Below are 17,564 nucleotides of genomic sequence, written 5' to 3'. Positions count from 1 at the left end.
AATATGATATGTTCCCTGATCTGTAAAGCAGCTGGTTATCTTGCTTGGCACCGATAAGAAAAAGTGCTGTGGATTTCCAGTTTGTGAGCACATTTGGGCTGAATCTTTCACACGTCACAAATTGCAGATGGGAAGCAGTGATCTCGAACAGCCGATCACCTCGGCGTGACCATCTGACACCTTCCATTTAGGAAAATAATACTTTCTATCTTAGCATACTCTCTCCTCTGCAGCCAGGCAGAGGAAATATGCCTGGAAGAGCTTCAACCTCAAACTTTGCCTTCGCCTGGTCCCATTCAGCCTCGTTTCATTAGATAGCTTGTTTTAGATTAGCTTTCTCTTTGTGTTAACGATGCATGTTTGCAGCGAGGGCATTAATTTCGCTGATGGCACGTGGAAAATATACAGTTGTTTATGCATTAAGTGAGCATTTGAAGTCATGCCTTGATGCTGTTATGATTTTAACATTTAAGTAATTTTGACCAAATCATGTTCTTACTGCTCAACTAGCAACACCAAGGTCATGGGTTCAGTTCCCAGGAAGCACATACTGATCATGTTATATCTGTATTTTGCTTTGGGTAAGACTGTCTGGCAGATACATTAATGAAATGCATTAAAATGCACTTACAACAAAACAACAAATGCATCGTGACTTGCAACCTTATGTTCTATCTATCTATCTATCTATCTATCTATCTATCTATCTATCTATCTATCTATCTATCTATCTATCTATCTATCTATCTATCTATCTATCTATCTATCTATCTATCTATCTATCTATCTATCTATCTATCTATCTATTTGTCTGTCTGTCGAATTCCAAATTGTTTTAATTCTATTCTCTTTTATTCAAATCGCAAATCTGCATTCTGTTTGTTGCCTGAATTTAAATTCAGGAATTTAATTTGAATTTCAAAGGCTTTTAATGCAATTTTCAATACATATTTTGCCCTTAAATTAAACGCTTTTCAACCATCTCTGCCGAACAACTAGTCAAACTCTGAGAGCCATATCATGAACATCACATATACATGCACCTCCATCCTAAATGTGAGATAAAATCCAGTTGCACTGACATGTGGCCTGCGGTCCACTCATGGGTGCAGTGTCTGTAATTTGAGCGATAAATAGGAGTTGGTTTAACAGTTGTGAAGAGAGTTGTAAATCTGGTCTGTGTTTTGTGGTCTCTGAGGGTTTAATTAGTCCACAGATTCCGCTTGTAACGTGACGAGGTTCGCACTCAACAGCCCTCCATAACGTGGCACAAGCGGAGTGCCCCTCCATCTAAAGTCCGCGGCCCCCGGAGAGCCCAGTAGCAGTCCAGAGCTTAAAGACTCAGAGACGGCCTTCTCAGCCTGTATAACAAGTCAACAGAGAATTAGCTGATGTCATATCAGTTGAGCCTCTTCAAGTCACGAGCGCAGACTCTTCACTGAGGAGGAGTGAGGAAAACTGTCATTGTAATCCCAGGTACTGCAAATAATCCGTTACTAAAATAGTATTCGTAAAATTGCATCCGGGTGAAACCAAAGGGCAGATCTTTGTTCCATTGTAAATTTTTACTTCATTAACCCTATCCTACTTTCCACCAAATACACTTCCAATATGCAGACTGATTGTCTGAATGCTGCAAGTCTCTATTTTATTTTTTTTGTTGTTGTTTTTTATGAACCACGACCAAGTAACTCATCCTGCAACATTTGTGATCCCTCAAATCATGCATTTATTGAGCAATGGCGTTACTGTTTTCTAAGTAATCAGACTTCTGATTTCCTGGTGACAAATCAAGTGGGATTTGTCTAAACTATATATATTTGTATTGTATATATAGTTTATTTAGTTTGGTTGGTTTATTTAGCATGTATACTCCAAGAAGAGTCAGTAAAATTAGGACAAAATGTATGAATTATAAAAATAAAATAAAAAAAACGTCAAATGTACTGGCAAATTTCTGCCATGACATTATCCATTATTTTTATAGACATTTCCGTTAACTCTAAAACACAACGTAATGCAGTGCAAAATTCAAAATACAGGTAAAGCACCTGTAAAATAAAAATCAATTCACAATATTTCTTCATATCAATACAGTATACATTGTGGCCTATTTTTATGCATTTTTAGTTATTTTCTGTATTTACTTTTCCACAGGGGTTTCACCTGTATTTTGAATTACGCATTGCATTGTGTTGTGCTTTAGGGTAAAAAGGAAATGTCCATAAATTTAACAGATAATGTCCTTTTCCATTTTCCCAACAATTTTTTTTCTTACAGTGTATAATAAATAAAAAATGTACTGAAACACACAACAAAATTATTTTAAATAAAAATATAAAAATGTATTTAAAATATTAATAAAACTATATCATAGTATATCAGGGATACTAAAATAACACTGGCTAACACTGCAGATGCAGGATAAAGTTAACTGACACTGTCTGTGTGAAGTTTTTTATCATTTAGCCAATGCTAGACTGCCTTACGGTACTTTTGTGCAAGGTACAACCCTCGTAGAGCAATCGGAGGTAGATACCTTGCTTAAGGACACATTAGTGACACAGTTCTTTCAGTAAGCAACCAGGCCACATATAAATCTGATTATATTTGTTGATGTTGTGAACAGTTAATTGAATTATTTCTTGCACTGCATCATATAGTGTGAGGAGATGTAGCAGAGAATGCATGAGTACATATCAGCAGTAAAACTTTCATTAGCAGCACAGGAAGTGCTACATCTAGCCATTTATGGTCTCAAAAGCATAAACAACAAAACAAAAGAAAAGAATCCTTCACTTGATCCATATGCTTTTTCTCAAACCTTTTCTTTTAATGGCTTTGTGAGCTTGATGCTGTTTTCCAGATGGCAATGTACCATTATAAATCTGTCTTGCATGTCAAGAAACTATGTTATAATATGAAGATTTAGAAATGTTAAACTTACCTACTAACAAACGGTACATATGTTTGACTAATTGGGCATATACATCGCAATGCTGCATGACTATACATATATTTTTTTTTACTTGTTTTTTTTTTTTTTTTTTTTTTTTTTTAGCCCATAATATGTTCTGGAATGGACCAATGTGCAATCTCTGATCACAAAGGCTCACACCTTAATATTAGGCATACCATCAAATGGTACTGTTCCATCGTATTCCATTCTTTTTAAGAGTAATGCAATGGTTTTATTTCATGCCATAACACCACAAGCTGTCACATGATGACAGTTGAGCTGCATAAAATATTGAGGTATGTTTTCTACAGGAATGGATGTAATGCAAAGCTGCAATAATATAGTGTACATCTGGGCCAACTGGCAGCTGATGCAATAAGACATTACCAGTGCTGTGCAACCAGAAGCAATGTCCTGTACAGATTTATAGATCAAGAATCCACCAACTTAAAAGTGAACAAATTGGAAATTGAACAACTGCACAGCGTTTAGGTCTGAATGTCTGGTTAACAATACAAATAAAATGCATGCAATTTAAAAATGTATATAAAATTGTCCAAAATACTTTAATCTGATGCATTTTTGTTTATACAGTATGGTTAGTGGAGAACAGGTAGCACCTCAGCAGTCTACTTTTTTATGAATTTCTCCATGAAGTTTTTTATGTATTTCTCTCATACATCTTCTTTTATTCCTCTATTAACTACTAAGATGTTCTCTACACTGAATAGCACGGTGTATGAGGAGAACTATCAGAGAACGCATGAGGACATATGAGTAATGCATCATCAGTAAAACTTTCAATAGGAGTACAGGAAGTGCTATATCTAGCCATTTATGATGTCAAAAACAAAAAAGAGGAAAAAATTCATATGCTTTATCCTAAACCTTTTCTTTTAATGGCTTTGTAAGCTTGAAGCTGTTTTCCAGATCTAATACAACTATTTTATATTACAATATGAAGATTTGGTTTTACCTCCTACGATAGCCAGTTGTTTGACCAAGACACTCGGATGAACATTAGAAGATGGTGTAAGCTGAATAAAATAATGTATTCAAAAGTAATTGTTTTAGTGTAAAAACATGCATTTTAATGCTCAGTGACCAAGTGTTTCAGCTACAATGGAAGCATTTTCAGTAGTTTCCTACGAATATGCATTGAAAGCTGCATGTCAGGGTATTCATTTGAGATTTTTTCCTTACCAGTGTAAGAAATGCATTAGAAAACTTAGACTTATTACATACATTTATACTGTACTTGTCAAGTACTATTGTTTAAAAAGCTGTTTAAATCAACGAAGAGCTGAAGAAGTTTATTTGGCTTATTAAACAACATATAAAATAATTCAGCAATACCATCATCCACATTTTAAGACATACATTCGTTTGCATTTGATGTCATGTCCATGATGCTCACTCAAGACCACAAGACAAGTTTGCCCAAAGTCCCTTGTTCATTCTTTTGAAGGACTAAGCAAAAGGAGAAAAGGATGGGGTTATTTTGGCGATGGAGATTAAGGCAGAGGGGGGCTTTTTGTCATTTGTGCGAGACAAGCCATTCATCCATCCCCCGTTCAGAGCCCAAAAAAAAGGCTGGTCCCAGAAATTAGCAGTTTCAGCTCAGCAGCAGAGGCGTCGGGCTGTGAAGGAACAGAGAAATTGACTAATTAGCAATGCGCACTAAAACTTGACGGTTCTCTCCATAACGCAGAGAGAAAAGAGGAAAGACTCGCCTTTTCTCCTCTCCTCTTTTGCCATAGATGTTTGAAATCGCAGTCATTTACGCTCGACAGTTTTTACAATAGCCTTGAGCCATAATATTGTGAGTCTCTCCAGCATCCATACCCCTGCGCGGTCTCTCTCCACCGGCCATGCGCGTCCGTTTCTCTCCCCGACCGTGGATTTCCTATTACTCTCGTTACGACTCACTGAGCCCCAGGCCCAAGGATAATGATGTGTTGTTTCTTGGTAGCATAATTTGTCACACGTATATTTCTTCTTCTTCTTCTTCTCTTGCAGAAAGCACACAGCTCCTCTCACACTCACACACACTACTACTTCTTGTTAATTCAGAGGAAACATAAATGATCAATGAGCTTGAATGAACGGGGATCAATGGTTAGGATTCTGATCCATCGATCATAGACTTTTCCAACAGGACTGAACAAAGAAAGTGCACTGAAGGAGCCGCAGCTTTACTTTTCTTTAAGTCAGGTAAGTTTTGGATACCTACTACTAGTATTCGGCACGGGTGCGCACTGTGCGTAAATGTGCCACGGGCTGAAAGTTGCCGTTTCTTCTGCTGTTCTGCCTCAGATTGGGCGAGAAACACCGCGCGTGTTGTTGAACGGAGCGATTGCATTGTGTTGTTGCCGACCAAAGCGATGCGCAACCGCACATCTATGGTGGTGATGATGCTGATGTTGCGGGAGACAAACTAATTGCTTTTGTATCGCATATCGGGGGGAATGTGTGCATGCATTTATGTCTTGTGGGGGGGCGGGGGGTGTTTGCGTGGCCGGCTAACAGATAGTGGCCAGTTTGTAGGCTAGATCGTGGGCTTTGCTTTCCAGCAACCCAGCGTAGTTTGTTTCAGCCCGCAGCGACCATTGGATTTGACGTGCTCACGAACGCATGCATGAGATATATCGATGGGTATGCAAGGATGCGTGTGGTTGGTAAATGCATCTGCACACTTAATTCATTGGCATGCACGCACGATATATACACCGTATATATGCATGCACAAATACAACTTGCACACATGCATGCATGAGATACCTTCAGAATGCATATGCTTTTATAAAACCGGATGATGCATTTCCATGCAGTGTAGTGCACCAATGGCATTGTTTACTCGCAGGAGGTGTGCAGCAGCCCCGAAGTCATGTCCAGATCGGGTGACCGAACCTCCACGTTTGACCCGACTCACAGCGACTCTCTGCTGCACGGTCTCAACCTGCTGTGGAGGAAGCAGCTCTTCTGCGATGTGACTCTCACGGCGCAGGGACAGCAGTTCCACTGCCACAAAGCCGTGCTGGCGTCCTGCTCGCAGTACTTCAGGTCCCTGTTCTCCACGCACATGCTGAGCAGAGAAGACGGGCTGGAAGCGAAGGACCAAGGCAGCAGCGGCACCCCGTCCTCCTCGCCCGACGACAAGCTCCTGCCCAGCCCGCGCTCGAACATCAACAACCTGGTGCTGCAGGGCTGCTCCTCCATCGGTCTACGACTGGTGCTGGAGTACCTCTACACGGCCAACGTTACCCTCTCCCTGGACACGGTGGAGGAGGTGCTCTCCGTCAGCAAGATCCTCAACATCCCCCAGATCACCAAACTCAGCGTGCAGTTCCTCAACGACCAGATCTCGGTCCAAAACTACAAGCAGATCTGCAAGATCGCAGCTCTGCACGGGCTGGATGAGACCAAGAAGCTCGCCAACAAGTACCTGGTGGAGGACGTTCTCCTCTTGAACTTTGAGGAGATGTGCGCCATGCTGGACGCCCTCCCTCCGCCCGTGGAGTCGGAGCTGGCGCTCTTTCAGATGTCCGTGCTGTGGTTGGAGCACGACAGGGAGACCAGGATGCACTACGCTCCCGACCTGATGAAGCGCCTGCGTTTCGCCCTCATCCCTGCCCCGGAGCTGGTGGAGAGGGTGCAGTCGGTAGACTTTATGAGGAGCGACCCGGTGTGCCAGAAATTGCTCCTGGATGCCATGAACTACCACCTGATGCCCTTCAGACAGCACAGCAGACAAACCACAGCCAGCAGGTAGGATCTTCTTCATCATCTTAACATATTTCTATATGTTTTCGGTAGAGCTTAGTGTGTAATCCATTCTTTTATACATAAATTTAACCAAGGGGTTGTGTGCATGGAAATGTTAGATACACATGAAAGACAAATATCAAATATTAAGTACTTGTATTTTAACCGTTTTTTTTGGGGGGGGGGGTAGAACCAATTTGAGGAAATTTCAAACAGAACAAAAGTTGAGTTTGTTTTCATCCTTTACGTGGTTTATGTGAGACATGATGAGTGTGCAAATATAAAGCACTGCACAATACTCTGCACATGATCATGACAGGCTTGACAGGTGTCAGTAAACAGATCAGTCTTGCTGGTAAAGATCTCATACATTCTTTCGTGCTGTGTAGTTAACTTGTTAAGTGAAACAGATTAGATTAGCAATCTTTTGTTGTGGTATCTGATCCATATTTGTTCACACAGTTTCCACACTTTGCCTTATCTTTGAGATCCTCATTCTGTTCCTCATAGTGCTGTTTCAAGGTTGATTAATTTCAGCACTGTTGCAAGCTTGCATACTGCAGGCATTATTGCAGTCTGCAGATGGGATAATTAGCAGGAATAGGTGACCGTGGAATAAACTGGAATCAGTTGTTGGAGAATATGAGAGAGAGATCGTTTGCAATGAGATGCTCTTATTTTAATAGTCTCTTTTTGGAATTTTGGACTCAGGAATTAAGATGTTATGAACATCAAAAAGGCTTGATATGTTTGCATATGCATTTGCTAATAGAATCAGACTGATAAATTATTATTTGGCAATCACTTGTCACATCATTGTTCATCATCTCTCTTCACCTGTTCTGTTTTGCCGGTGTTAATATCATTTGCAGAGCATCATCCACAAACTTGAATGAGATGGAATCAGCGAATGACTCTATTGGTGCGTCCTTATTTATGATACTAGTGTTGAAGACTGTGTAGTTTGATTGTACAAGCCTGGAGTTGTCCATTTATTTCCCATCCTCAGTCTTACAGAGCTGAAGGGTTTATAAATATTGAACACCCAGATTTTAACGCACTTATTCATTCAAAGATATCAGTTGCACAGGCTAACCCCAAGGTCTCTAACCTGACCATACTATTGATTTGATATTAGTTGATTTGTTTATTTCAATTATCGATTGTCTGAATGGACGGATGCATATTCAGCCAAGATGTTCAAAAGCATTTCGTTGTTGACAGCAGTCACATGCACAACTTTGGCCGATAGGATAAGAGCACATTTAGGAAGAAATGAGGCTGTCAAGACCTTAACATGGTTGGTTTTTATCAATATTCCAGGTATAACAGTTTGTGGTCTTTACAGATAATATTTAAAGCAAATAGCTATTAATAAACATGAAATGTGGCCGGATGCAAAAGATACATTATGTATTTGTGCATTTGTTAATTTAAAATGAGACTCCCAGCAAAGAGTTATCACTAGTAACTAGACCTAAATAAAATACATCCTGCATTAGTGTAGGCTAATTAATTCTATAACTTAAAAATGAAGTCATTTCTCTTTTTTCCGTTCATTTGAGAGTGATGATAGAGCTGTTCAGCATTAATATTCTCCCATGTTCTCTGCTCGGTTTGCTGTCTCCCTCCTTGTGTTTGTACAAGCGTTTACCTTGTCGTGGCATCTCATTCAATATGGAATTGCTCTGCACTAATAACGGCTAATGACAGAATTGTTAATGAATCTGTTTCCCTCTGTGACACAGGATACGTTCAAACAAACGGATGCTCCTGTTGGTTGGAGGCCTGCCCCCGGGTCCCGACCGCCTCCCCAGTAATCTGGTCCAGTACTACGATGACGAAAAGAAGACATGGAAGATCCTTACAAGTGAGTGCCTTGCTAGCGTGGTCTATTCTCTTCCACAGGAAGAACCCTGACTGGGTCGTGCTCCATCGCAGAGCCGAATCCAGCGAGAGCTTCCTGAGATGCAGGAGGTAATGATGTATCACTATCACTTTTAATGTAACTTTTTAATCAGAGCGTGACTGCCTTCACACTATTGTGGAGCTGTAACGCCTGGATTCGCTTGTGTGTGTGTTTTTGCCTCTGTCTTTTTGCATAAGCATGCCGGCAAGATTAATTTTAATCTAATGATCTCGGGAAGATTCATCATCAGAAGATGACACGTATACTTATTGAATTGCTTTATTAGGGCAAACGTTCTCGTAAGTGCATTTGTCTTGGCGAGTGTTTTGGCTTGACAAATTAGAATCAGAATTCTCAGAAGGATTTAAATGACAATGATGGGGATCAAATGTGTTGGAACCTTGAGGACTGACATCATAACAATAAAATAATGATGTCATAGTAGTGTAATCTTGGAATGGAATCTGTCATTTGAACCCTCAGACGTTGTTCTTTAATTGCTCAGAAGACTTGGAATGGAGATCCTAATAAGTATGTTTCTCCTAAAACCATAAGAAAAGACACGAAAGAGCCAATGCTCAGATTTCTGTCTTCTGATCAGGAGACAAATGCAAAAGTGTCCATTTGCACATGTAATTTGTGCCAAAAATTAAAGTGATACTCCACCCAAAAATGAAAATTGTGTAATAATTTAATCATGTCAGTCCAAAACCGTACAGTATGTCTTTCTTCTGTGTGTAAAAAAATATATATTGGTTGCTTTTTTTGTCTATACAATGAAGGTCCAGTGTCGTTTGGTTCACAACGTGAAGATAAAAATATCTTCTTTTGTGTTCCAGAAATTCATACAAGACGTGAGGGACAGTAAATAATGACAGAATTTTCATTTTTAGGTGACCAATTCCTTTCGGATATTAATTTTGCTCCAACTCAGACTGAACGCAGGCTTTGATGTCTTAGCAAAACTGAGCGCAGTTGGAGACATTGTTAAGATCTCTTGTGAAACTATAGAGGAGATTTCTCAGGTGAAGCATCTGAGAAGCTGGAGACAGATCTCATTTGCTCTACTTGTAATTTCACTGCTGTCTGTGAGATACAATCGAGGCGATAAAGAGATCTCCTTGGTGATTTTTCTTTCCTATGCATGTTTTCCTCGAAACAAATAATCAGTTGATGTACAGCAATATATCAGAGTCTAAAGTAAAGCCACTGGCTTGGGATTCCTGCAGCTAACTGTTAGCCTCAGAGCTAGCTGTTTATGGTTTAAACAGCATGCTATTGTACAAATAAACTTTTTAAATTAGTACAGAATCAGTCACTTTCTGTAAATGTGTTATGTGTATATGACAAGCTCCAGGTTTCTTGTGGTATAGCAAGAGCCTCCTCACTCAAAATGCTTGGAGTTAGTTCTAAGGATATGCAGAGAAACTTTTTGAAAGTCCGGTATCATAGCACTATTTAAAAATCGTATAAATGGAGTATAATCCTAAATTAAGTATATATATAGCTCAATATAGCATGCAATAACTCAAAATGAGTTAATTCTTCAAAAATCATTCTAATAAGCTGATTTGCTGCTTTAAAATATTTTATTTTATCAATATTGAAAACAGTTGTGATGCTTGAGCACCAGTGATAATTCATAATTGAGCAGTAAATCAACATATTAGAATTATTTATAAATAAAAAAAATCGGAACACTGTGGTGAAACACTTGAAGACTTTAGTGTATGCTGAAAATTCAGCTTTGCTTCACAAGAAACAAATTTTTTTTTTGACATATATTCAAATAGAATACAATTTTAAATTGTAATCATATTTAACAATATTAATGTTTTTACTAAATTTCTGACCAAATAAATATAGCCTTGGTGAGCATAAGAGACTTCTTCGAAAAACATTATAAAAATACATCTTAATTATTCCAAATTTTTGAGCAGTAGTGTAGCAACTAGCCAAGACACAATGTATCATGATTTAATTAAAATGATTCTATTGTGTCTGTTCCTTACAGAGGCAAAACAAGGACATAAAGGGACGTGTAGTCATTTTGTTTTATGACTAAAATTGCGTTCAGTCATCCAATCACTGCACTGCTGTGGTGTGAGACCTACAAAGACACCTTATGCTCCGAAACCTGCTTATAAGCGTCTGGCAGCACATAACATTCATTAATGAATTACATCTGGATCTATATAACTTACACTCATAAGGTCATAGTGTAATGTCCTTTATTTCTGCCTCAGACGTTGAGTCTTAAATGGCCCATGGCCAGGCGGAGCGACCAAACTGCAAAATCATCCTGTGAACACACCAGCAGCCCCTTGATGTCGTTTGGGGTGTGCAGGTTATTAACATTCAATCATAACTTTGCAATGAGCCGAAACCCAAAAGGGGGGGAACGGCGACTGATTAAAACCTTCATCAGCACTATTTAGGATGGTTCTCATGACTGGCTGCACCTCTCTGCTTCCATGGCTTTCTGCTCTGTGATGAGACTGCCACCTAGTGCACACAGTGTGCTATGATCAAAACCAGAAGATAAAAAAAAAAAAAACAGTTACTATTATTTGTAATCAGTTTAAATAAGTTGATTATTCCATATATTACATTGTGCCCCTTTAGGCTATTTTTTTATTCCCTTTTTTAGATGCATGTTTCATTTTAAACATATTTATACGAAGAAAACAAATTAAGATTTTTTTCTTGAACTGCATAAAGTCTATTAAGATTTATTATTTTCATCACAATGAAGCACTTTTCCATCAAATCGCAAGATTTTATTTCAGCTGAAAAACTAATATATATATAATTTTATTTTATTTTTTTTAGTAAAAAAGGAAAAAAAAAATCAAAATGGTTTTAATTTGGTTAACTAAAATAACCCTGCTATGAATTCACACACAACATTTCAAATTTACCTTAATTTACCCTATATATATATATATATATATATATATATATATATATATATATAATTTATTTCATTTTTATTTATTTATTTCTTTTTTCAATCAGTGTAAAATAGTCTTAATGGTCACAAAAAAACTTTATGATAAGGTCCCCTTAGTTAACATTAATTAGAGCATTAACTAACAATTTGCAAGTTGGTGTTATCCATATTGATAATTAATAAAACTCTTCATTGTTGATTCATGTTAGCTCAAGTCCATTAAATACTAACAGATACAACTTTGGATTCTAATCATGTATTAGAAAATGTTGAAATAAACATAAACTAATATTAATAAAGAAGTATAAGTTCACATTAATGCAGTTACCTAATGTTAACATATTACATAAAGTGTTTACAAAAATTCTATGGTTTTGGATTTATTTTTTTCTGTGTTAAAAGTCCTAGTGAACTGAATTTCAGGAGATTTGTGCCTTTAAAAGTCAATATCATATATCTTCATCTATCTTCAGTGTGCAGGTTTCTTATCAGTCAGTTTAGCGATATGCTGCATCTCCACCTGTGTAGATCAGGCTGTAAGATCAATAACAAAGCCTGTTGGCTCATGTGTCTGCAGCAGTAAATGTCAGCAGGCCACAAAAGCCTTGCATGGCTCCAGACACCTGACTCACTGACAGTAAGATCTGTGTCAGTCAGGTTTGTGTGCAGGGAGTCAGTCGGGAGGTTCCCCTCGTGGGATGGAGATGTGCGATTCAGTCCGGATCCGTTCTCAATGGAAAGGCCTCGGTGCATCAGACTCCAGAGAGAATGCAGTAGAAGAGGCCAATCGGAAAAAAACAGCGTGATTCAAGGCTGTCTATTTTTACAGCAACTGTGATCCATCAGGCAGCGGAGATGTGACAGTGGAAATGAATGATCGAGGCAGACAGGTGGCTCTTAGCGTACGACTGATTTACGCTGCACAGGCACCGGACGAAGATTTATGGAGTGAACATCATCATGTTCATTATGACTGTCACCTCGCGACTATTTCTCTCTATTTCAACTACGGTCTCTTTTGTGGGAGCTGGGGAAAGGGAAGACTACTGCTGGAAAGCAGCTTGTTTATCACAGATCTACCACAAACTGGAACTGTTAATATGAGGAAATTGGTTATGACTGATTGTTGTGACGGCATTTTATTCTGAACATTGTGAACAATGCTGTTAAATGAGGCTTCCCTTTTTTTAAATTTTTTTTTTTTTTGCATAAAATATTGACTGTCAACATCTGGAGTTATATATTGTATGCAGTGTTTTTGTTTCATTTTATGATATTGCAATTTTTGCAACTTGCGTGATTTCTAAGAATTAATATTAAATACACATCAGATGTAAATTGATCACATTAATATAATATATACATGTAATTAATGTGATACATTTCATAAATGTGTAAAAAACATATATATTTGTGTTTATATTTGTGACCCTGGACCACAAAAACCAGTCTTAAGTGTCAATTTTTCGACTGAGATTTATACATTTAAAAGCTGAATAAATATAATATAAATATATATATAATTTGGTTAACAGCATTGAATTGTTAAACTTGCCAAATGCAGTCAATACTAAAACGTGTGTAAAAATCACAAACAAAAATAGAATAATATTTGGCAAAATAATAATATATTAAAATGATATTTGGATTGCAGCATTGGTTATTACTCTTTACATATTTGATACAGTATTAAATGATGGGCAAACTGTAAATGAGCACCATTTTTACAGTAAATGTTGATTTTTGGATGCTGCTTATCTCGAATAGTCAAATTGCATTGGCTTGGCTAATGTATCTCTCTTTTAGTATTTATTCTGACTCCTCAGTTTTGTCTCTGTGTTGTAGTAATGCCATATAACAGCGCCCATCACTGTGTGGTGGAGGTGGAGAACTTCCTGCTTTTATTGGGCGGAGAAGACCAGTGGAACCCTAATGGTAAAACATGAATGAGTGTGACTAGCTGAATACAGCAACTTAAAGTTGTCACACGTATTGATCTCCTGATAATTCATACTAATATCTGTATCATCCTCACAGGCAAACACAGCACTAATTTTGTAAGTCGGTATGATCCCAGATTCAATAGCTGGATACAACTACCGCCCATGCAGGAGAGGTATGATGCTTCTGAAAAGACTTATTATTCATCAAATAATAAAAGCTCTTTATAAAATAGCTATGATTATTTCTTAAGCCTTTGTGATGAATTGTTCGCTCTTGGCTGCGACGGGGGTATTTGCTGTACACAGTCTCTACGCTGACTGCTTTTAAGAGACGATCTTTTCATCTTGTCTTTGTTTCAGGAGAGCGAGTTTCTTCGCGTGCTGCCTGGATAAGCACTTGTATGTTGTTGGGGGAAGGAATGAGACAGGTTATCTGTCTAGCGTTGAAGCCTTTAACCTTGAAACAAACGAATGGAATTACGTTTCGTCTCTTCCACAGCCGCTGGCTGCGCACGCAGGCGCCGTGCACAATGGGAAAATATACATCTCAGGTTTGACGATACACCTCCTCACCCAAACAGTGAATGAATCAGTGTCTGAGACGTTACTAACACTTGCCACACAGCGATGAAGTCTACAAGTGTTTGAATTAAAATATCCACTTACTATTACCAACACAGTTCCTTTTTATTTGTTAGAGATATTTTAAACACTTCATTTTGATCAAAAATGATTGGCACACCATGCTATGTCATTGGCAAATGTTGGATTCAATCTTTTTATCAACCTGTTTTCTTTCAGTTAGCACAGATTTATTTATTTTTTTAATCTATTTTTGATCGCAGACTTCATTGATCTAAAATAATGCACCCCAGCTTTTGAATGAATGCTTTTTCCACTCAAAAACAGAGGTGCATTAACTCAGATCAATGAGGTCTATAATCAATAATTGCTAATTAAAAAACATTGAATCTAAGATTTGGTGATAATAGGACATATGCAAGATTTACAAGCAATTTTTGGTTATTAACCGTCAGTTTTAATTCCGTGTTGACGTGATTTTTTTTGTAAATCTCTTTTTGTAATTTTGTGTCCTTGTGTTTGTGATGCTTCAGGTGGCGTTCACAACGGTGAATACGTGTCTTGGCTGTACTGCTACGACCCTGTGATGGACGTGTGGGCTCGGAAACAGGACATGAACACCAAGCGAGCCATACACGCTCTCGCAGGCATGAACGACCGCCTCTACGCTATTGGGGGAAACCACTTAAAGGGTAATTTCTATAGCTGTAACCCAAATCTCAGCAGCGGTGGAGGCACATACTGTACTGTGTATGCAACAGAAATCAATACAGTTTCTTTTAGTAATTAGATTCACTTTTACACGTCTGCAGAGTAAGAGCTTGGCATATACGCCTGATCTCTTTCTCTGTTTGTAGGATTCTCTCATCTGGATGTGATGCTGGTTGAATGCTACGACCCTAAAGCAGATCAGTGGAGCATCCTGCAAACGCCCATCTTAGAGGGACGCAGCGGGCCTGGGTGTGCTGTTCTTGATGACAGTATTTACTTGGTGGGAGGCTACAGCTGGAGCATGGTAAACACATATTACACTTAAATGAGATAGATAGAAAGATAGATAGATTACATTTTATCCATTTTTTATTATTTTATATAAAAAAATTTACATGTACATTTTTTGTTTTATGGAAAAAACATGTATTAACATTACTAAAACTTAAAATGAAATTAATCCATTTTATTATTATTTTAGTCTATTATTATTTACTTATTTATCATTTATTAATATTTTCGTTAAAACATATTTTCAAATTTGTGTGTATTTATCATGACCAGCCAAAACAATATGAATGTGTAAATATATATAAATATATATATAAAATAAATAATAGGTAAATAAATGAATTGAAATAAATAATAAATGATAGGTAAAAATTGATAGCCTTAATGCACTGTAAGTCGCTTTGGATAAAAGCGTCTGCTAAATGCATACATTTAAATTTTTTAATTTAATTTTTGTTTATATATATATATATATACACACACAATGCCCTTACATATAATCAAAAGTAATTTATATAATTTATATAGACGTGTGTCATTTTTGTCATTAAAGTATCTCTGTTTAATATGTAGACTTAACTGTATCTAATTTGCAGGTTTATTTCCCCCAAAAAATTGTTATCAAAACATAGTTCTGTTTGTTTAAACTATTCAACCACTCAAAATTGCAAAATGGGCTCGACCAATGATGGGATGTTGGGGTTGGGACTAACTGTTTGACTGACCAATGGCAGAAAGCTTCAGGAAACCTGTTCGGAAACAACCACTGTATTTGCAATTCTGATAATGATAGTAATGCAGAAATGACACACTTCACCATCAACTAAAATCTTTCAGGTTTTTAAACACTCCAGTAGCAAAAAAAAAAAAAAACATATCAGAGCTCTGATAAATATTGAGTATCCAATAGGACATTTTGACCAGGTTGATATACATACATACATTTAATGCATGAAGAAGCATTCTGAAGTACTGAATGAAATATTGTGTGAATAACTTGTTAAATGTCTCTTGCAGGGGGCGTATAAGTCATCCACTATTTGTTACAGCCCAGAGAAAGGCACATGGATAGAGATGGAAGGAGAAGTGGCTGAACCTTTAGCTGGACCTTCCTGTGCCACAGTCATACTGCCGGCCTGTTTACCATTTAACAAATAACTATATAGAATGCAAAATAACTCCTGAAAAGAGGCTGAAAAGAGGAAAAACCTGCCGGGATGGAAAGTCATGTACCAAACGAATCAAATAAATGAAGAGACTCTCCCTGTGGAACGCCGAACAGGAGGTGATGAGGTGTACAGATTATTATTTTTTTACTGGTCTGACAAGAGCACTTTGTTTCTTTCATACCTAACAGTTTTAAACTGATATAATCATAAACTCTATGTATTTGATGCTCACGTGTGTTGACATTCAGCTGCTCACATTCAATCATATTTTATCATAAATGCTTTGACACAACACGTATCTTTTTTCTTATCGATTTCATACGTACTTTGTATTTTGTGGAAACCGCCGATCAAAGACAGTGTTGAAGTGGGTTGACAGAGGAATATCCATGTTGTTTTTACAAGCAAAACTCTGATTCTGTGTACACTGTAGAGTAGATATCAGCGATTTAATACCTGTATATATCACACCACATCTGCTTGTTAGATGTTGTCACCATACATGAGTGGCACATTGTTATTTGTACAGATGAGAGGGGAAAAAAAAAAGTCAATTATAAAAATAAAACATTTCAGGAAAACACAAGTTATGATTTATTGATTGACCAATCAGTATATTATTTATTTAGCCATGTGATATATATGCATGGCGTGACGTGGAAAGCTTATTGTGTTTTACTGTGGGTACATTTTGGTTTATGTTAATATCTCTTCATATCTCACAGTGCCTATTTTTAGGATCAGGCTGCTTTATTTCATAAAATTTCCCATTATAAGAATCAGACATTTTAAATTGAGCTTTTGCCCTAACTGGTTTCTCTGAGATGCGAATTTGTTGCACTGGTGTTTGTCGGCCCTTTTGATGAGAAAAGGGAATGTTTTTCATTGTTGTAAATAATCGCTTGCAGTGGAACATTTTTGTGCTCATAGGATTTATTCTCAAATCCTGTTATGTACTTTAATTTTAGTCTATGAAAATAAAACTGAATTTCTGGATCGATAATTGTTGTATGCAGTATTACAACAACTGACCCATTTCTCTGTTCTCTACAGTGTGTATTAATGTGTTTCATTTACATATTGAAACACATTTACATTAAACAGGTCTGATAAAAGTCATTTAAGTGCACATACGACATCTTGAGTGTTACTTAAGCATGCATGCTGTATATTTTTGTGCATCATGTAATCAGAAGACAATGTACATGACTTTGGCAGACTGAAGGTATTTGCCAAATACCAAATTGGTATTTGAAGGTATTTCTTCTTTTAAAGGTACTTG

At 37.4% G+C, this 17,564-nt stretch overlaps 1 protein-coding gene across 3 annotated transcripts; it reads left to right on the top strand.

Moving 5' to 3' along the window:
• Nucleotides 1-4,279: 4,279 nt before the first annotated feature.
• klhl14 (kelch-like family member 14) lies at nt 4,280-16,845 on the top strand. Of its 3 annotated transcripts, none has more exons than XM_026258548.1 (9): nt 4,280-5,173; nt 5,823-6,727; nt 8,473-8,594; nt 13,432-13,521; nt 13,624-13,702; nt 13,890-14,080; nt 14,645-14,803; nt 14,969-15,126; nt 16,131-16,845. In XM_026258548.1, exons 2-9 carry the CDS (start codon nt 5,847-5,849, stop codon nt 16,269-16,271), a joined length of 1,821 nt encoding a protein of 606 aa, XP_026114333.1. In that variant the 5' UTR covers nt 4,280-5,173; nt 5,823-5,846; the 3' UTR covers nt 16,272-16,845. The 3 variants fall into 3 exon arrangements, with proteins under 3 accessions (XP_026114333.1, XP_026114332.1, XP_026114331.1); XM_026258547.1 differs by lacking the exon at nt 4,280-5,173 and adding an exon at nt 5,195-5,637; XM_026258546.1 differs by lacking the exon at nt 4,280-5,173 and adding an exon at nt 5,196-5,633.
• Nucleotides 16,846-17,564: the final 719 nt, after the last annotated feature.

The sequence above is a fragment of the Carassius auratus genome, unplaced genomic scaffold (genome assembly GCF_003368295.1).
Source record: "Carassius auratus strain Wakin unplaced genomic scaffold, ASM336829v1 scaf_tig00214714_1_2670353, whole genome shotgun sequence".
Taxonomy (NCBI): domain Eukaryota; kingdom Metazoa; phylum Chordata; class Actinopteri; order Cypriniformes; family Cyprinidae; genus Carassius; species Carassius auratus.
The sequence above is the reverse complement of the archived record's forward strand: the minus strand, read 5'-3'. Positions and strand labels throughout refer to the sequence as shown.